The following is a 21,395-nucleotide window of genomic DNA, read 5'->3' on the forward strand; positions in this document are numbered from 1 at the left end:
TATTTTCACTACCCACCAGTATAACTCTATATTGTTTTTATTGATGTTATTTGGTGGGTAAGGTGTTGAACAACATGCATTGTGTATTGCTCATTAATAGGCTAAGTGTTTCAGGCAAACAATTTCAGAATCATCAGTTTAATAAATCTACTTATTGGCGAAACAGTATGTATGGTGATGGTTGCTTACTTTGGTGAAAGTCAACTACTCCTTTTAATCCATGTTTAATGCTTTCTCCATCCACTGGATAAGTTTTGGGGAATCAATCATCCATTACTTTTTCATAGTCAATAACTCTGTATAGTTACTAATGTGGACGATGCTCATATCCATAGTTTGAATACAATTTTAATTATTGAATTTAATCTAAAACTTACCACTAAACTTGATGCTAAAACCTACCTGAAACTTAGTAAATGAGACCAGATAGTAGAACCTTGATCTTTAATATTTATGATTAGTCACATAATTGAGTAAATTTGTAAGAAGGGTTGTAAAGTTCATCTGATAGGCCTAAGGCTATTTATTCATTATGTTCATTGTTCACTTTGCTTATCACACTTCACAGCAACTATTGAAACATTGATTAGATATTAATTATTAATTAAAAGCAATAATCTTTAAGGGTTCAATAATCTTTAGTTAATCATTCTCACACCCTGCTTGTAATAATACGACACTGTACTTATACAAAATTGAGTCAATATTTCATGAATAGAAATCAATACTTTCTAGGTCCAAGTAATATTTCCAGGTCTGTAATAACATAGTGTGTTTTGGAATTTAGTTTATATTCTCAACAAACTGAGACCACTTATCTCAAGAATATTCTTGAAGTTGAAATATTATTGGTTCACCCTGCTATTAATACTTCACTATAGTATTGAATTGAGTCAATATTTAAAAGATAGAAATCAATATTATTCTTGAGTTGTAATTATAGATTGTTTATAAATGTAGTAAATATTTTCGACAAATTAGAATGACTAATTTCAAGATTGTAGAGTGTGATATGCCCACCCTGCTTGTGTTGTACCTCACTACGTGTTGTATCACTATAGTAAGTTGTACGGCGTTTGTAGGGCGTTTGAAGAGTCGCTTTTCACTGACTTGGAAGTGCGCATTGGTGGCAGTGGTGGTGCAGCCCTAGTCAGAACCCACAGCTGCATTGTTCAGTCGCGAACCCCCAAATTCTATTCAAAGGTCTGTGCCAATCGGCACTCTGTTGTTTTGCCCGAAAAAGCTGATCGACGCTCGATTGAAGCTTTTTTTAGGTAAGGTACCCTCCCAAAAACACTGACACTCGAACTTTTTGGCGCATGGATCAGATTTTTGTCTGTAGTGGTCTTGATTGTTGTATTGTTGTGTAGGACTGCTATCCTTTTGAATTGATCATTTTTAACTTCCAAATTTTCCAGTTTGTTTTGAATTATTGTATAATTGTATAGGTTTTCCTTAATTTTGAATAGTTTTTTTTTCAACTTCCAAATTTTTCAGTTTGTTTCGAATTGTGTTTGGACACTAGAATTAGCTTTCGATTGTTGTGTTTAAGAATGGCTTGCATCGATATTGCTTAGTATTCACCACATTGCTAATAACTTGAAAAGTTGGTAGTATGCTATTCGCTTTTCCTTGCCTATATGTTTGTTCAATACCTTTTTTCTCCCAATTAACTTGACTGCTCCTGACATTTCAGAACTCTATTATCACAATCTAATATGTCAATCTGCAATTAAAACTATTTTTTTTTCAAAAATGTCATAATAATAATCTTTACTGAAATATCTCATTTTGTTGTGTGAATTCTTTTGATTCTTGGCTCGAAACTAAAATATTTTTTCTTGGAGCTGATTGGAGCTTTAATAATGCATGCAACTCTTCGTAAATTACTGTATACCAACTAGTAACAATTACTATTCACTGTGCTGACTGTATTTTAATTTCAGCCTCTTCTCAATTCTATCGAAGTAATCAATTATTGTTTATATGGTTTGCATGATGCACTGCTAGATCAACAAACAATAATACAAGTTCTATAATACATAGTTTGAAATTAGTTATAGTGTGAAAATGGTTCAGTTTTAAGTATTTTATTCATTTTTTAAATGAAATCATGTGAATGAGAATGTTTGAAAATTGTGTGTGCTTTGAACTTTTTGCCGAAAAGTCTAGTGATTCGACAAATAATTAGTCTTTCCTGTTTCGTCTAGGACTCTTTACTGGTGTAACGATGTGAGTCAAGAGGAGAATGACATTCTTAAACAATTGAAACGTCTCTATCAACAGCAGCAACAACAACAGGTATGAATAATGACAAATTGTTGGTTTTGAATGATTCATCTTGTTTTTCATATAAAACTATGCTCTTTAATTCAATAAATGATATAATGCGTAGTAATATCACAGAGTGCGAGAGCTTGCCGAATAAATAAAATAATTACTATTTTATATGGATTAGTGATGCCAGTCAGATAGCCGAGTTGACTAAGGCGTGGCATCCTTCAGTCTGCTAGTGCTACCTGGTCGCGGGTTCGAATCCCGCCGAATCCCATTGGATAGGCATGGACGTTTGAACATCTCATAATTCACCCTCTCACTTCCTATTACCCACGCACAAGTAAAAAGCTCATCCGTATTAAAAAAAAAACATAAAATAAAAAATTATGTAGGTTGGTGTTAAAGGTGATTGTTTATATGATCAACTCCAAATTTGGGCTAGCCTCTCTTTTTCATTCCGATATTGGTCCAATGAATGAACGAATAAATAAACATTGTTATTTCATATTGTTCATGTTATTAACCGAAACCGGTTTTTCTAAGTATCAATAAATCTGTGGTTTTTTGACAATTTCTTAGTCTTTTTATTTAATATGAATAATCACCACAATATCAACTTCTCAACTACACAAAAAGTGAAAATTGTTATTTCAATATAGTAGAATCGATAATATCATCAATGTTTCTCGGTTAAGAAAAAAAACACAGCATGAACATTTGTTCTACTAATTATTTATTTTTGTTTGTTGTGTAACAGGTAGCTACACCCGAATCGGACGTCTACCTGACCCCGCAAGCGTCGCCGTCTGGTAGCGATTTCAGCAACCAGCAGCGTTTCTCCTCCAACAGTTTTGCGCTCGATGATCAGCCGTCCCTCAGCCATCTAGATCAGCAACAGCACAAGAAGAATGCAGCACTCTATTATTCGCTGGTGCCCATCGATGAGGTGTTTGACAGCGACTGCAGCTGCAGCACCGGCGGAGTGGGTGTGCTAGAGAGGGAGCTAGCCGAACAAGACCAGCTGTTCAAATCGTTCAAATCGATTCTGAGCAAAGAACAGCGGACAAAGAGGCCTTCAGCAGCTAACAAACGTACAAAACCGACATCTTTGTCGCTAACGTCTAGTCACAATCCAAAACAACTAAATAACTTCGATAGTCTGCAGAAGACTTTTAATGTGGAGAATCTCCCGAAGAGTAGTTCAGCTTTAAATAACGTTGATAGTGTACAAAAGAACTCAGCAGGTACCAACCTGGATAATCCACACAAGAATCCAACTCCTATCAACCTGGATAGTGTACAGAAGAATTCTAGTAGTTATGTGGATAGTGTATCAAAAATTGTAAATAGTAAGAAAAAATCGGCGGTGGATTTGAAGAGAATTGGAAGGAAGTGTAGCGAAGACGAGGAGGTTAATAATTGTGATAGAAATGTGCAGGATGTGGAAGAGATCTGCATGAATAAGGTAGCGAAAGTGGTGGACAGTGGGGTGGGGGTGGGGGTAGGAGTGAAGGAGTCGGATGACGCGATGAGCAATCCGGAGACAGAGGTGTTGGATGCAGCGTCGTCGGGCTACGTGACGGGGAGCAGCCCCCGTGAGCACACCGTGTCCGTGTCGGAGGTGACGGAGGCCGAGGACCTCATGCCGCACGACGACAATGACGTCATCCGCGCGCGGAGGGGAGGGGGCGAGTCGTCGTCGTCCGTCTCATCGGACGGCGGCACTTGGGACTCCACTTTCCCTGAGTCGGCCGCCAAAGTCGTCACTGCTGCCAACCTCCCCGATCTGGTGCAGATCGAGAACAACCTCAACACTCAGGTCGATCTGTTCGAACCTGCTCGTCTGCCGAGGAACGGCGTTCGCACTCCTGTCGAACAAACACATCCCCAACAATGCTTGAGAAGCCTTGAACTGTCTCCCAAGAGACAAGCTACGGGAGGCGAAAGTAACGTAAAAGAGGTGACTAGTACTGCTTCGTTCGATAAGACTCCAGATCATAGCAGTCCAACAAACGAACTTGACCGCAAAAGTCAATCAAAAAATAGAGCAGGCAATCAAAGTTTGGAAGGAACGTCATTGAATAGGGCTTGCAAGTCTCCAGACAATAAATATTCCAATCTTAACTGTCATTCTGGGAACGAACAGATTGACAAGAATGCTGAGGATACATCTTGTAGTTTGTTGAATAATGGTTGTAAATCTCCAGAAAAATCTGGAGACAATCACTGTGCAGCTTCAAAGAATAACTTCTTTATCGATGCGTCCAGTTTGCTGGATGAAAGTGAACTGGCCAATCTACAAGTGACTAGTAACAATGGTGGTAGTTACACGTGTCAAAACGATATCTGTTGCAATGTGATTGATGGTAATTGCAATGAAGAGGTGAAAGTTGAAAATAAAAATGGAAGTCTAGATGTGAATGGTAGTGAGAAAAAATCGGAGGTTAGTCCAACTGCTGAAATGACGTTTGAAGAGCGGAGATCTAGCCTAATCAGACGTAATACTTTTGAACTGGATCCGGATGATGGAAAGAAACTAGTCAAACTTCAAGAGGAGTTTAAGAAGAGTAAAGATTTTGAAAATACTTGCCGAGAAAATTGTGTGGATGTGAAGAAGCCATTAAAATCACCCGATTCACTGTCGATTGTCGCTAAGAATATGTCGACACAGCGACAAGACGACGACATGCACTCTCCTGACTCATTAAATAACGATGCGCCATTAGAGGGTATGTTCGACGACAGAAACGAAGAGGAGAAACGACGAATACTGGATAAAGTGAACAAAGACAAAATGAATAATCAAGATGGCAGCGAGTATGATTCCACGAAACTATACAATAGTGGACTGTTCTATAATGTGGAGAATACTTTGGATCAGTGTTTCAAGTATGATTCGAATAGGTTGCATTGTGATAAAGATGATTGTTCAGTGAATGAGAATGGGGGAAGCAGTAGGATGAGTGACTGCAGTAGTACTCTGAGTAGAAGTTCGGCAGCTTGTGTGGGAAGTGTCGACAGGCTGAATAGGATCGAATGCATGCCAATTGTGTCGGGCGGGGCTTCTATCAGTGATTTCTCCCCTCCCGTCAGTTGTGCCAGTCCTCTGGCCAGACGCAAAACAGAGATGGCTCCGATCTTGTCCGGAGGCTCAGTATTAATGCCTGAAAACGATCAAAAAATTGTACAAAAACCGAAAACTACCAGCGCATTCACTGCGTCCTGGGTTGTGGACATGAGTGACTCTGTCAAATCCCCAGAAATGCGCAAAAAGTCACGATCAAACTCAGCCAGAAGTTCGGCGTCCAGTGAGGAACATGACGATCTATCGAAATCCAACTCTGATGCCGCCAAGTCTCCACCAATCATGAAAACTAGTAATCTCGGGTTTTTCATACCGTTGGACGATCCCAAAACTGACAAACCTGGAAAACTAGCCCCGAAACTCGATCGACAAGACTCAAAATCGGGTTCCCAGACCAGTATTAATCAATCTTGTGGATTTTTTATTGATCTCACTACGAATGCGGAAAAACCGAATGTCGAGAAAGTAGTTGAAAAGAGTAGTAGTGTGATCCAGCCAGCTGATAAGAAACTATTCTCTATGTTCATTGACATTAGTGAAACATCTTCAACAGAGAATGTGTCACCGAAAAGTAAGACCAGCTCACCGAACCTATTTGCCAGCAAAAAATTGAAGCCCAAAACGATTGCTAGCAGATTCCAGACAAAGCATGATGATTTACGTTCGTCGGATTCACAGTTGAGCTCTGAGTCGAGTATTGAGATGACTGTAGAACACCCAGAAGTGGCTCGTGGTAAGCATTTGTTTGGCGATCAATTGAATTGCACACCACCTCCCAGTCGACAAATATCTACTAACGATAACTCTACAGCCGATTTAACAAGCAGTCAACACGAGTCACGGAAGAAAGGATTTTTCATGTTTATTGAGGCTGAGAACAGTTCGCCTGTACCCAGGCGCAGAACACTGCCATCTGGATTGCGGCCCAATTCGCAACGGCACTCGTGGAATTTAGACAATGGTAAAAATGGTGGCGGTGTAGTTGTCAATCAAGAGGTGAAAAAAGAACACAAACGAGCTCACAGTGTGTCCGTCGATAGGACTCTGGCCACATCGTTCAGTATTGCCAACTGTGATGGCGAGAAAAAATCGTCTAGTGTCACATCGTTGGTGAAAAACAACAACAAAGAGTTTAATAATGTGATGTTGGATTCAGGCCCGGCGTCCATAGATGAAGCCTCGATGCAGCGAAATAGTCGCGCCATGATTTCGTCGTGGCATGGACCGGTGAAGCCATCCACCGAACTGCAGAAAGTTCTCGCTCGCAAAGAGTTGCGCGAAAGTAAAACGATGCTGGGATTGAGTAGCAAGGTGGGCGAAAACACGGCCAGTGAGACGAGTTTGAGTTGTGATGAAACCTACGATCTGCGAACGGACAGCGTGGTCTCGGACTTGTCGGACAGTGGGAAAGGAGGCAACAACTCGACGTTCATAGTGGGCGATGTGTCGAATGTTGCAAACGCCGCCACCAGCAACATGGATCTGTCGACGCCCAGCCACGAAATGGCCGCCAGTGAGTTGTCCAACGACAGCGAACCAGTTGTCAACGAGGAAGTGACCAAAAAACTGCAGACAGTTCGAGAGGAGAGCAGCAAGAGTTTTGTGAAGTTGTCGGACATGGACAAGGATCCTCCGCCTGTGAAGTTGGTGACTCATAGGAAGTCCTACGATTCAAGCGCAAGTCAGCACCGGATGAGCCGCAGTATTCCTGAGGCTGGGTCGTGGCTGGAGAACAGGTTGATGACTCGGTCGGCAACCAGTCGGTCTCTCGGTCGCCTCTTCCCCCACCTACAGGTCCGCTCGCCGACCTCCACTGACGACGGATTCAATGCTGCCACTGACGTCTCCGAAATGAGCAGTATGCACAGCAGCATCGAGCCTTCTGTCTTGGGTCAGTACACACCACAAATCATTCTCAAGTCATAAAATATTATCAAACAGGAGTATACTACATTCAGATGTTCTAAAGTAAAATATTATCTGTAGCATACATTTTCCCTCTTATGTACACATGAATTTTTCATCTTAGCAAAAAAATGAAGAAAGTAGAAAAATCTCAGTCACTGTAATGAGGTGTACAATGAAATTCCAATAACCTGTCCCTAGGAACTAAGAGAAGTTTGAAGAGAAACAGAGATTGATTGAATTACTTTATTAGAGAGAGATTAGTTAAGAGTTTATCATGCTTCAGAGAGAGAGAGAGAGAGAGTGAGAGTCATTTATTCAATCACCCAACCCTCTCAATCAACTATTCATTTGTCTCTGTTGGTGCATGTAGGCCTTTTTTTTGCAAGCATGATCTAACTCCTTTGTATGTTCTGATTTTCTTCTTTTTTACGAGTACTGTACTCAATACTTTTGACGTGTCATAATTATACTACCAAGCTTTGCTTGATTCTGTAGTGTTATATGACGAAAATTAAACTAAAATAAACTAAACTCTCATAATGTACACTTGAGGTACGGTCCAACAAACGTATGTCCAAAACATAACAAATTTATATTTTAGTTTAAACTAATGCCACTTTCTTAAATCAACAATTTACACTTGAAACGAAGAAAAGCCAACACATTTTCAAGTTAGAAAACAAGTTTCTGTCAAGGATCTGAAATTGACAATGTCAAAACAAACATTTTGATAGTCGTGTTTGAAATAAAAAAGTATGGGTACTATAGTCCGTGCAAACCTTAGATTGCAGCACAGAGCTATATGGCCAATGTTATTTCAATAAAAGAATAGGAGCACACGGTTGCTGTTTCTAGCCTGATTCTATCAAAAGGCGTACGTTCTCTTTTTCGCTTTTTCTCTCACAATTATTTAACTGGCTCTTTGGATTCTGTGAAATCTGGCAGCACTGTATTCCATAAGACTAATGCTGCAAACTAAGGGTCGGTTTCCGAGCTCGGGATTTAGCTAAGTTCTAGACTTTAAACAGATGGAGTCAGAAAATTGGCTTTCCGAAACGGGGCGTAGTCGTAGTTTTTATGATAATCTTTATTTTCTCATTTCTATAATTGGAAAAGTTTTTCCATGACGAAATGAAACATTCATAAATAATTCTGAATAGCCGAAACTTTACACTCTTTTCTCTTTATTTTATTTTGTGTTCAATTTTATAGTTTTTCGAAATTAAATTTAAATTTAGACTACGACTACACCCCGTTTCGGAAAGCCAATTTTCTGTCTCCAGCTGCTTAAAGTCTAGAACTTATCTAAATCCCGAGCTCGCAAACCAGTCCTAAGATTTGCACAGACTAAGGTTTGGACAGACCTACTATTGCACATAGTAGGTAATTATTTGTAATCAAAAATAAAAATTCAAAAAGTGCAATCTTTGAATAGACTGGAAAATTTTGTACCGGAAAACACTGCGCTCCAACTTATTTAGTACTTGATGTAGTTCCCATCTATCGTTACGTGCTGACAAATTCACTAATCTTCTATTATTAAATTCAATTCAATTCATAATATCTACAAATTATGAGAAAAAATCATACAGCTTAACAATATTAGAGTAATAAGTTAATAGTTATAAAGTACTTAAAGATAATTAGTTTTTTGGAATTGAACTAGACGAGTTATGTTGAGACTGAAGATTTGTAATAGAATAAATTCAGTTATGGGTAATCAAGTTTTTTTAATTTTGTCTGTTTATTAAATTTAAACTTGATTAATTCATAAATTTATTTGATTGCTGTGCTTTTTAGAGGGCAGCACGACAACAGACGACGGCTCTATGTCGGTGCAGGGTGGCGGCGCCTGCTCGCGTCTGGGCGAAGATCTACTGCGCATGTTCGTGGAGGAGATCAGCTGCGACGTCGTGGTGGAGGTGGGAGGGCGTCGACTGCGCGCGCACAAGTGCATCCTGGCATCGCGGTGCCAGTACTTCGCCGCCATGCTCAGCGGTGGATGGGTTGAGTCGGCCGGCAATGTCATCTCCCTCCAGGGGTTAGTGCCAAACCCATTAATTATCAAAACAAGTATTTTAAATTAATCATTTTAATATTGTTATATTTATGCAATTAATATTATAATAATATAATTTCAATTAAATTGATCTACTACAGAGTGATTTTTAGTCATGTTACCCTATTGTAAAGGTGTGGTGATTTATTCTATTCTAAAAGAGTAAAATTCTGTTTTGTCGAACGAAATTGGGTAGCTCTACTCAATCGGTATACGCAGTAAAGTTAATTATCCTTGAGCTGTGTAACATTCTGTTTAAATTCCGGTCGTCTTCTGAGCAGAATGTCTTTTACCAAAGAGCATGAATAATAAATGGTGAGAATAATCAAAGCGTTTATAATTTCAATTAAACATTTTGCTCAAAATCTTAGTTAACGATTTAGTTATCTTTAGTAAATAAGAAGTGAGAGTGAAGAAATATTAAATTTCTAATAATTTTTCAAAAAATATTGTTGGAATAATTCTTGTAGATTTACAAAAATGAGAAAACGTCAAGATTAGCCGGAACAACGTAGATAAACCACAGTTTAGTTTCAAATGAAGGGGAGCGGAGCAGCTACTTATTAACGCTGGTGCGTTTATTAATGTACAATATATTATTTGACGTCAAGTTATTCAAGCTGCTGCATGAAACTAATTGTAATTCAACAAATTTGATGTTAATACTTGATGCAGCGTTTTCATTTTATCAACTAGTCAGTCACATTGACTTGCAATTAGTGTATCTTCCTATTCTCTTCCTAAAAGATATGTAATTCATCTTTTGATTACAGATTCTCATATAACGCCGTGCACTTTGCACTCTGCCACATCTACAGTGGTACCAGCAATATTCCTGATTCGATAAATATAGTTGAGTTGGCAACACTGGCCGACATGCTGTGTCTCGAGGGCCTCAAAGAGGTCATCATGTACACGCTCAAGGTCAAATACTGTCACTTCTTCCACAAGGTAAATCTTGAACTTCTAAATTAACTTCAATTACATGACAGCTTTTGATATCATTTTCCGGCTAATTTTTTATCGCACAGAGTGAAAAATACCTCTGTATCACGGTTTTCTATAGAAGGAAGTTTTAAAACTAGCAGAAGCTTTCAATGAACAGTAGTGACGAACGCAGACACACAGGAACAGACAGACGGCGAAAAAATCCCTCCCCAGATGTTCGAATGTTGCAACTCATATAGGCCTCCGTCTGTTTCAATATGTCTGCTCCCGTATGTATGCAGACGTTTGATTTTTTCCATCTGTCTGCTGTTGTGTGTGTTCGCTTAAGCACTACTTATTTGTGGAGCCGTGAGTTAGCCTAATTTTGGAGAAGTTTAGTACAAGGGCAAGTGATCAATAGGTAGGTTAAAGCTCTAATCAAATAGTACTCTCCGATTAAATTTTTTTTTTGTAAATATTGTAATTTGTAAAATATAAAAAATGATATTCTCAAGTGAGGCTTTGAGTGAGCTATATTTTTTAGTTAGCCAAGCATAGACTCAGTTTGTTCTCAGGAAACGTTTATATAAGCGGATTTGAGTTCAAGTATGATTATATAATGAGATTCACATCAAACTGTGTGCATTACTTGAAGTGTTTTGGTTTGTTTGATTTCAATGTCGAATTATAAATAACATCAATAATTCTTTCCATTTAATCAATGAAGTGAATCTTACATAATAAACAAAATAACATGACATCCTATACTATTAAACGAGCAGCTTCTGTTTATATGTTTATATGTTTATATGTTTGTATTCACCGGATCTCGAAAACGGCTCTAACGATTCTCACGAAATTCAGAACATAGTAGGTTTATAAAGATTCGATTGCACTAGGTCTCATCCCTGGGAAAACTCGCTGAAGGACATTAAAAGGATAATTATTATTCATCCTTGGAAAAACAGCTGATGATAATTATTTCGTCGTCTGTTGGTGATGGAAGTGGATGAGCGAGTTCATGTGTGTGGGACTGTGTCAAAATTATGACTCAGCTGTTGAATTTTTGTAATCATTCAATCAGGTACTTAGTGCCGGTTGCAAAAAAGCCGGGCTGTTTTCAATCCTGATTAATTCCAGTAGATCCGTCTGTTTGAAATGGTCTTCTCTGATTTGGTTCAGGTGAAGTTAATCAGGATTAAAATTTAACCGGCTTTTGTTCAACTGGGCCTTTGTGAGGGAAATTTTTGCATTCCTCTGGGAATTAATCTCAATTTACTGTTATTAGATAGAATATTTCTGTATGAATGTTATTATAATTTCTTCTTTCGTAATTAATTTTTTATGCTTTTGTACTCCAGAGCGAAGCTCGGTCCCCAATATTAACCTATAAGAGTGTTGATAGGAAATGACATTGGGTAATACGGCAAGGCAGAACATCCGAAAGGATCTCTCTGCCGATAAAAGCCATAAGAATAAATAAATAAGTGAAAGTTATACTTGAAGTATAATAATAATTCTACAATTTGTGAAAATATAAGTAGTCGAAAAAATCTATTTCAAATTTCATGTGGCTGAGAACGCTCCCAAAAATTGTTAAGGCTGTGCGAGCGGCTAAAAAAACTGGTGATATTTTAAAAAGTTTTTTGATTTGTTTACTATCAAGTTATCAAAATAAAGAAAATTTCTCAGAATTTTTTCGATTATGTCTAAAGTTTGACTTGAATTGAGTTATTTTTAGTCATTTTTAAAAATTGAATAATTTTTTCAATAATCGATATTGTGAGAAAACACTTTTTATTCTATCAACAATATCATGAGTATCCTCAAAATTTCATGAATTAATCTCTTACCGAATATGAAACGATCTGTTAAAAAAACTTGGAGCGCTCATATCTTGAAAATTAGGCCTATTAAGCAAATAAAAAAATTCCTGAGTAAATTTTATTTTCTTTTATTTTACAGTATCGAAATCGAGGAACTTTGAAAAATACTACCAGTAAAACGTTTTTATGATTATGGTTTATGAAAAAATTTCATAAAATTATTGGACCCTTTTTGTAATATTTTCTTGATAATGGTGTGACTGGCCGAAACACCGGAACTAATCGTTTCTAAAATAAAACTAAAAAAAGGACACTAGTAATGTTATATAATTAAACTTTCAAGTAGTCCTATTGAAGTGAATGATGGTTTATTGAGTTGAATTTGATGTGACGTGAATGTGTTGCAGCCATGCGCACTGTGCACAGTGGGTGTGCTGGAGTGCCTGCCCCTGGCGGCCGCCTACGGCCTCGACGAGATCTACCGCAAGAGTCTGCGCTGGATCAGCAAGCACTTTGTGCGGGTCTGGCCCACCAAGGGATTCGCCACTCTGCCTCGCGAGCTCATCGACAAGTGTCTCAAACAGCATGTTGTCCATATGGTACGTGCAATAACAAATCCATTCATTCATTCATTTAATTAATTCATTCATTTATCCATTTCTTCATTTACTCATACATACAAAATAAGTAGTACAATGATCGGGAGAGAACAGCAGACTCAGCCCAAGACAGTTTCTGCGAAATGTTCTATCAATAAGGTTTTCTTCACAAATTTCTGTTCAAAAGCTTGTAAACTATTTATTTTGATTTTTTCTATAGGGCTACCTACTTGATAGTTTTATTATATAGAAACAATAGAAGAATAGGATGAAAAGGTTTTCATAGCTTCACATGACAAGGTTATTTAAACCACTGACTACTAAGGTTTTCGTAACCTTCACATGAAAATGTTTTCATAAACTTCACATTTTAACCACTGACTTCCAAGGTTTTCGTGATTCGTGTAACATCCCATTATAATGTGTCCAAATAAAATGAAATTAAATTTACAGTGATTAGAAAATGAAAAAAAAAAAGAAAATCGTGCACTCAATAATCTCTTGTAACGTGAATATTGATTTATTCAAAAACATCGTGAACGTCAAAGAATGTTTCAAATATTTTATTTTGCAAAAAAATAAAATTTGTTGTCTTATAATCTTTTAATTTATTGACGATAATAATTAATCATACATAACGTAAAAGTACTGTCAGGACTCAGGATTCACGATTCCAGTAGAAGTTCTAATTACTGCTTGCAAGTTACTGGAAGCAGGTATGGACTCCCATTCGAGCAGATTACAGATTCAAGTAAATGCTTGCACGTTCAAGTTTCATGCTTCCAGTAACTTGCCTCCTGTAACGAGAAATCTCTGAGCAATTGTCATTGAAAACCAAGAAAAGCACAATCGTTCTGACAAAATCTGCTCATTTGATAACAGTACTGTGTACAAGCGAAAATGGTAATAAAAATGATATAAAATGAATTATTGGTGTGGAAGCTTCTTTCATTATTAAATGTGGTTAAAAATATAATTATTTGATTACAATGCTAAACTGAGTGAACTATTTTGTTCAGATGAAATGATGTGTTGATGCGTGTTCCAGAGCGTTGAGAATGTGCTGGACACGGTGATGAGCTGTGAGAAGCTGGAGGCGACCATTCCACAGGTGCGGTGGGCCGACCCTGTATTCGCAGTCACTCAGAGGCTGCACGACACGGCTGTCAAATTCATCACACAACACTTCAGTGGTGTTCTCGCTAGTGAAACGTAAGTCAGCCAATAGAATTGGCTATCAAATGTCAACATCTATTCAAATGTCAATAACCTAAAAGCAATAACAAATCATTGCTTACTAAGAACTATACATAGTGTATATAATGTTAACACGAAATTACTTCATTTTTTATCATTCTATTATTTATTTTAAGTTCTATTAGTAGGCTATTTTTTATTTTATTTACCGTGTCTTCTATCATGGTTCAGTATTTTTTCACTTTGTACTGTTCTCTTTACGAACTCACAGCTAGCGCACAAGTCTCACTTTGCTGGCTGTGCCAAAACATTAAGATTCATTATAATTTACATTTGTCTTATGTATCTTGTATTTTGGACAAATAAATATTCTATTCTAACTATAAGCGTAAGGGCCTGACCACGTTGAGCGTTTTTCCAGGCACCAACCCTATTAGCCAATCGGAGAGCTTCCTGCCCTGCCGACTCCAAAAACGCCGTCTGAAAATGTTTAAAATGGTCTGGCCCTAAGTTATTGTTTATTGTGATCTGGAGGTGCTCCCACTGAATGCGTTTACCTACATAATTCTGTCGCCCAAACATTTTACTACTCAAAACAGCAACTATTTAAAACTAGGAACAACGATACCCTTGGTATTCTCTCAAGTAGTTTCCAATGTTTTATTTTGTAGATTGGTTTCATTATTACAGTGTATATTTTGAAGCCTATCTACTGTTTATTTTTATTTTTTTGTAATAGTGTGAGGTATAATAAATAATACGAACCATCCGGTATTTAATATGTATATACTATTTAGTGGATTGACGTACAATATTTAATGAGTGAGTACAAAACGATTTATTTTTTCAATAGTTTCTATTTTGACTAGCAAATTACGTAAGACTGAATCACGTTCGTATACCCATACAGTGAAACACACCCGCTTCAGTCAATAAATCAAATCAACTTTATTGCAAGAGAAAAAAAACATTGAAGAAGTGAAAGAAAAATAACCTTCATTTTGGACTAGTGTATAAGAACCAAATTCGGGGGAGGAGTAGCTGTTTTGTGTTGTCCCTGTTGGTACCACCTCAATCATTTTAATGAACTGTTTATAATTTAATAAATAAATGAATAAAATCAAATTGGATTTGAAAAATTGTGAAATTGACTTCAGAATGATTTTTTCATTCGTTGTAGCGAAGTTTGGACAGTAATGTTCTCTCTACTTCGGAATAAAAAAATTGCAACGAATTAACGAATTGTATGTTTGTTAATAGGTTTTTATCGTTTGGCGTGGACTCGGCATGGAACCTGGAGCGTGTGAAGAAGACACTGCTAGGCGCAGTGGAGAGGGGAGGTGGGGGTGGTAGCGGAGGGGTGTCTCCCGACCAGGCATGTCGCAGTCTCGCCCGGCTCCACACTCTGCTAGCGGTCGTCCCCGACGATCAGTCTCCCACGCCATGGTCTCCTGTAAGTTACCCTAAAAAACACGCAAATACCTAACTATGATCAAATACTCTACTCTGTTTGTTAGGTACACTGAAATACTCTGTATGTTAGGTTAGGATGGGTTACATTGAACAACTTGATAATTTTTATATTGAAATAAATGCATTCATGAGAGTAATTATGCTAGAATTTTTGAATACATTAAGTACAAAAACATCCAGAAGTATTATTTATTCGTAATTTACCTTCAAAAACATATTCATGCCATGATGTTACGTTACTCTGAAATTGTTTGAGATATCAAATAGTGGCAAATAGAAAAGCAGCACCAACTGTCTATCATAGCTATTTCATGTCTCACATCAGATACAGTATCTTATTCTGGGGCAGCAGCCAAACAAACCTTCAGAATATGTTCCGTAAGCAAAAGAAAGTAATCAGGGTTATTGAGGGAGCCGAATCTAGGGTTTCATGTAGGCCAATTTTCAAAAAACTCAAATTATTAACAATTCCAGCCCTTTATTTCTTGGATATTGCATTTTTTGTTTACAGTAATAAGCAGAAATTCATGGAGGATAACATTTCAAGATTCAAGATTCGTTTTATTAACCATCAGGCTACAATTATAGCATTAGGCAAGTCATAAGGATAGACTATCCTTAAGTCTTAATATACATTAGGATAGCTCTAAGAGCCTTTTTTTCCATAATAACACTGTTTTAGCATGAACGGAATTACCCCATAGACGCACACCATAACTCAAATGTGAGTGGAAAAGCCCAAAATAGGTCAATATGAGTGTATCCAGATTCACGCAGCCTCTCAGTTTTCTCAATAAATAGACTATTCGATACACAGATACCCCACAAGACATGAAATGTTTACCCTCCAGTACCCCACTCATAGACTTAGACTAAGCCCTGCTGGGCTTAGAATTTTCAACTGTTCTACGGACGAACTTAAGAGTGTTGACAGTTATGGTAAATTTTATACAGCTCTCAAAGATGCTGCCCGTATTCATTAAGATAATGTTACGAGATCTTCTCATTGAGAAATTCTCATTGAAATCCTAGGGTTCAGAAATTATCCAGACGATTTTGTAAAATGAAAAACTTTCCATCAATGGAGGGAAACCATATACTTGATGTATTTGACTTGTCGTACACCGTTTGAGCTGTGCTCATCAAATGCGGTTTTATATGATGAAATAACAATAATAATAATAATAATATGGCACATATGAATGACACCCGACTTGACATGTTTTGTGTTGCTGGTGCAGGAGTTTGTGGGTCTGGTGGGCGAGCTGGCCGCAGCGTGTGAGAGCAGCGTGGTGAAGCAGGCGTCGCGTGCAGTGCGCAGCAGCGGATGGCTGCAGTTGGACTGCGCACTGCGACAGCGCATACAGACGGCCGCCTGCCTCGTCATTGTGCCGGGCGACGAACGCCGTCGCAACCGTATGCATCACTCGCTGCACAGGGTCAGTTAATTACATTCAAGCACAATCTTAGGCTGGCCACTAACGGTTGAACATGACATCATGTCTATCATGTCTGTCTGTCTGTCTATCATGTGCATACACATGTTCATTATCAGCGAGATGCTTCAAACATAAAATATACAACCAATAACAATAAATAAACCACTAAAAAAATTACAAATGATAGAAAATATTTTATAGAGAAGCGAGTTTATAAACAACTAAAATCAGAAATACAAAAACCTAACCTCAAAAAATTTTGCTTGAAGCGTTCCGCTGTGATCACAGCTGTGATAACACAACAATGTTTAACGACGGTGTATCATGGATGTTCTACCGTTAGTGACCAGCCTTTTAATTCGATACTAGTTCGATTCACGCTACACTCATCATTGCTATTGAGTACTGAACATTGATATTGGGGTTTGTTTGAAAGATTCTTAGAAAATACAACATTATGGTATTTTATCATTCAGTTAACAGAAGTTGACTAATGCCCGGTTTCACCAACCTTGGTCAAGACATTTGATCATGGTTAAAATCTATTCGATGATCAAATCAGCAATAATTCGTTCCACCAACACCAGTTACGTTCAACCATGGTCAAACCAATGGTTAAGTTTGACTGCCGCCGAACGGGCGATCAAATTATTTGAACACGGTCAAAAGACTGGTTCGATCAATTACCTTGCTTGTTTGTGGGTTATGTTTTCGACGCAATGAAAAATTTCAAAGTTTTTAGTGCGATTGAATTTAGTTGTAAGTTATTTATTAGGTTCGTTCTCGGAATCTTTTAATTAGTAAATTATTATAGTACAGAAAATAAAGGAAGATTTTGAAAAAGATTTGCTTTAGGCCTACTCTTATATTACACAGTAGGCCCATATTATTCAATCCTTAGATCAACCTTGCTGCTTCAATGTTGAAATTCATTGGAATTGGAATGTTCTTTTGTTCATAAAAAATTGTCAAAATTGATGGTGATTTGTAAATCTCTTTGTACGAGAGTATTCAATTCATATTTGAAATATTATTATAGATGTGTGACTATACAAAACGTCTGTGCCAGGGGCTTATATAAGAAGGGGGCCCAAGGGGCCCGCCCCGAAATAATAAATATGAAGAAAAATCAGTAGGCCTACAGTAATTACAGAAAAAAGTACAGTATCTGAATTTTTGACGGCCTGACGGTAAAGTAAAAAGAACATTCAGCGCAACCCTCTGAATATGAGCAGGAAAACTGATATTAAGTATCATGGGTTGTTACTATATTTACTATATTACAGCATTTAATTTGGATTTCCGTTTAATAATAATTATTAATACATTAGCATTTGAATAATTGCAATATCTCAGTAATTTCCATCCATCAAAATCAGATGTAGCCAATAGCAAGCCAGCAAACATGTTGAACAACTTCAAAAAACTACAGCTACAAGAGTTGACCATATGCTCAGATTTGACCAACGGAGTTTTGATCAATCCCGAGGTTGGTGGAACAGTTGTATGTTTGAACGAGTGATCAAATTTTGACTATGGTCTAATTGATCACTCAATGGCTAGGCTATATTTGATCAAGGTTGATGAAGCTGTAGCCAGGTCATTCCAGTGTTATCGGGATGGTCACGTTAAACTGTCTCGGTTCTGGCTGATGAACCGTATGGCCCATTGATGGCTTAAATTATATATTCAGATGAGGTGGGACCTTCCCGCTAGGGACTCTCCATCAGCAAAAGCCTTAGGCTAGGCGCACATAAGTTAGTCAAGACAAAACAATACATGATCAGACACGTTTAGTCACAATACTTAACATTGTTGCTTATCACGCTGATAAGTCATTGCAATTAGACATGTCTCATAAGCAACAATGTGAAGTTCTGTGACTAAACGAGTTTGATCCTGTCTTGTCTTGACCAACTGGTGTGCGCCTGACCTTATGAATTAACTTTTTGTCCAAGACATTTTGTGGATGTTTTTGAAGTGTTTGAATGTGCAAATGCAGCTCATTCCAACTGTTTCGATCAATTATCTACACATTTTAATTATTGTATTGTACTAATATCAACGACAACCAGAAGTGTATAATGTTTTCAACTTCAACGTTTAGGGAGATATTAATTTCTTTATTTTATTCTATACTTATATATGTAATTTATTTTAAACCAACCACTATCAGATGTGTTTAAGATGTAGAGTAGAATAGATGTTTATTTCATCAAGACAATAACAATAGTTACACTTTTTACCAATGAAATGACAATAGAAAGTACCATACAATAATTGACATATTTTTGTTATAGCAATACTATAATGGAAGTCTCTAAATCAAATCAAATCAAATCAAATTTCATTTATTCAAGTAGTTGCATATAAAAGACAAGCTTCACAACATTGAATCGTCACAATCAATAAAAAAACACAGAAAAATACAATTAGTGCAAAGAGGAGACGTCAAAGAAAAACACTGTCTCAAAGAACACCCCCTGGAAGAAATCGATTAATTTCAGTTGATTTAAAGGAAATTTTTATTCTGTAATAATTCTATGACATGTACTTTTCTTCCCTCAAGACATCCACACATTCATCCACTGTGTATGGCGCTCTTCTTAACAGAACCTTCCTTATCCTTCCGGTCATCTTTGAAAAGTTGGAAAAATCTTTAAAGTTATGGGGGAGTCTATTTATAATTTTTATTGCGCAATAGTGTGGGCCTTTCTCCAGAAGGGTTAGTCTATGTGCCGGGTAACCGAGGATTGAGCCACCACTCCTCGTATTGTAGGAATGATCAAGTAGAACGGATGAGAATGCCCTCCAATTTTTACTAACATATGTGATGACCTCCAGAAAGTACATGGCTGGCAAAGTTAATATACTCTCTCTCACAAAATAAGGCCTACAGGATGTTCGGGAACTGAGGTTGAAGATTATTCTCAGAGCTCTTTTCTGCCTCCTGAAAATTACCCCAAGGTGTGTGTCATAGCCACCCCAGAATATCAAACTGTAACGAATGACAGACATGAGATAGCCATGATAGATCGCAAGCAGGGAATTATACCCTACTGCTCCCCTCACACACCTCAGCGAGAACAGAATAGGAGATATCTTATGCAAGAGACGCTGCACCTGATCACCCCACCTCAAGTCATCCTGCAGCTCGACCCCGAGAAACCTCGTCACTTTTGACTGATCGTATCCTGATAGGTCTACGTTAGGTATATTGTTGTTTAAAGTTCGACGGGATGCTGTAAATTGAAGAATTTTTGTTTTGTTGGTATTTAGTTTAAGGTGATTCTCATTGAGCCAGTGATTTAAGTCTGAAATTGCCGTTTGAGTCTTGATTTGGATATCCCCTTTTGAGCCCTCAACTAGAATTGTTGTATCATCGGCGAATAGAATGACCTTGGAATCTAGTTTTTTTGGGAGATCATTCACATAAATGTTGAAAAGTATTGGACCCAGTATTGTTCCCTGGGGAATTCCATTGGGTTGAAACAACCAGTCCGAATCAATAATAACCCCTTTATTGTTAATAACTCTTACCGCCTGGCGTCTCCCTGTCAAATAAGATTCAAAAAAGTCTAATGCTTTGGCTGTGACCCCATAATAAGCAAGTTTTTTTAGTAGAATTTTGTGATTAACCCTGTCATAGGCCTTGGATAAATCGCAGAAGATACCCACTATACTTCGCGACCCATCCAATGCTCGGAGGCTGCTATCAACCACTTCAGATATTGCTTGCATTGTTGATCTACTTTTACGGAAGCCAAATTGTCTATTGTAAAGTAAGTTGTTACTTTCGAAGTAATTTGACCAGATTTATTATGTGAGTGAGAGGTTTACCGATTAAAAACCCAACTGATTTTACTACTTTAGGTGTGATTCCATCCCATCCACCAGTGACTGAGGTTTCAAGATTATTTATAATTTGTAATACTTCTTTTTCTGATATTGTAGAAAATTCAATTGAGATAGCAACCGATTTGGGCTGTTGGGTTCAAATACCTGTTGATTGGATCCAGAGAAAGTATTATCTGCCTCTTCGCTTTGTCCTATTGATTCGCTTTGTCCTATTAAAAAAATTGTTAAAAGCTTGAGCAACCAGAAGAGGTTCTGAAATTTTTCTATTATCTATTGACAGTTCTATAGGTTGAAAGGATATGTGAGCATGACCGATTTCATCCTTTATTACCTTCCATGTAGCTTTATTTATATTTCGACTGCAGTTAATATAAGTATCATTGCTTTTTATCTTTCGCAGTAATTTTTTGTATTTTTTGAAGTAAATTAAGAACTCTGGATCCCTATTTGTTCTGGACTCAACAAGTAATTCTCTTTTTCTAATTATTGAGGTTTTAATGCCATTTGTTAACCATTTTTTGTTCTTCTCATTTTTAACCTGAATACATTTTAGAGGGAAAGAAGAGATAAAAATCCTATAGAAATTTGAGAAAAAATAGTTGAAAGATTCTTCACAGCATCCGCTTTTAAGACAACCTTCCCAAGGGACTAGTGCTAGGTCGCGACAGAAATTTTGGAGAGCAGGCTTGGTAATGACTCTTCTGAGGGAGAACACATTTTTCCTTTCTATGGGTAATTTATCAATTT

General features: G+C 37.4%; 1 protein-coding gene across 3 annotated transcripts in view; it reads left to right on the forward strand.

The window, feature by feature from the left end:
• Nucleotides 1–21,395, forward strand: part of LOC111044337 — a 55,259-nt gene that overhangs the window by 19,655 nt on the left and 14,209 nt on the right. For 2 of the 3 annotated variants that reach the window (XR_005571556.1, XM_039430260.1), the window contains exons 4-12: nt 1,083–1,274; nt 2,211–2,301; nt 3,035–7,253; nt 9,071–9,311; nt 10,103–10,280; nt 12,490–12,681; nt 13,730–13,893; nt 15,139–15,331; nt 16,593–16,790. Coding sequence is in view for 2 of the 3 variants with exons in the window: in XM_039430260.1 (XP_039286194.1) it covers nt 1,083–1,274; nt 2,211–2,301; nt 3,035–7,253; nt 9,071–9,311; nt 10,103–10,280; nt 12,490–12,681; nt 13,730–13,893; nt 15,139–15,331; nt 16,593–16,790 (5,668 nt within the window). In the remaining variant the exon portion in view is untranslated. The remainder of the gene's footprint in view (nt 1–1,082; nt 1,275–2,210; nt 2,302–3,034; nt 7,254–9,070; nt 9,312–10,102; nt 10,281–12,489; nt 12,682–13,729; nt 13,894–15,138; nt 15,332–16,592; nt 16,791–21,395) is intronic. The other variant, XM_039430261.1, reaches the window with a different exon arrangement.

Source organism: Nilaparvata lugens, chromosome 6, assembly GCF_014356525.2.
Source record: "Nilaparvata lugens isolate BPH chromosome 6, ASM1435652v1, whole genome shotgun sequence".
Taxonomy (NCBI): Eukaryota; Metazoa; Arthropoda; class Insecta; order Hemiptera; family Delphacidae; genus Nilaparvata; species Nilaparvata lugens.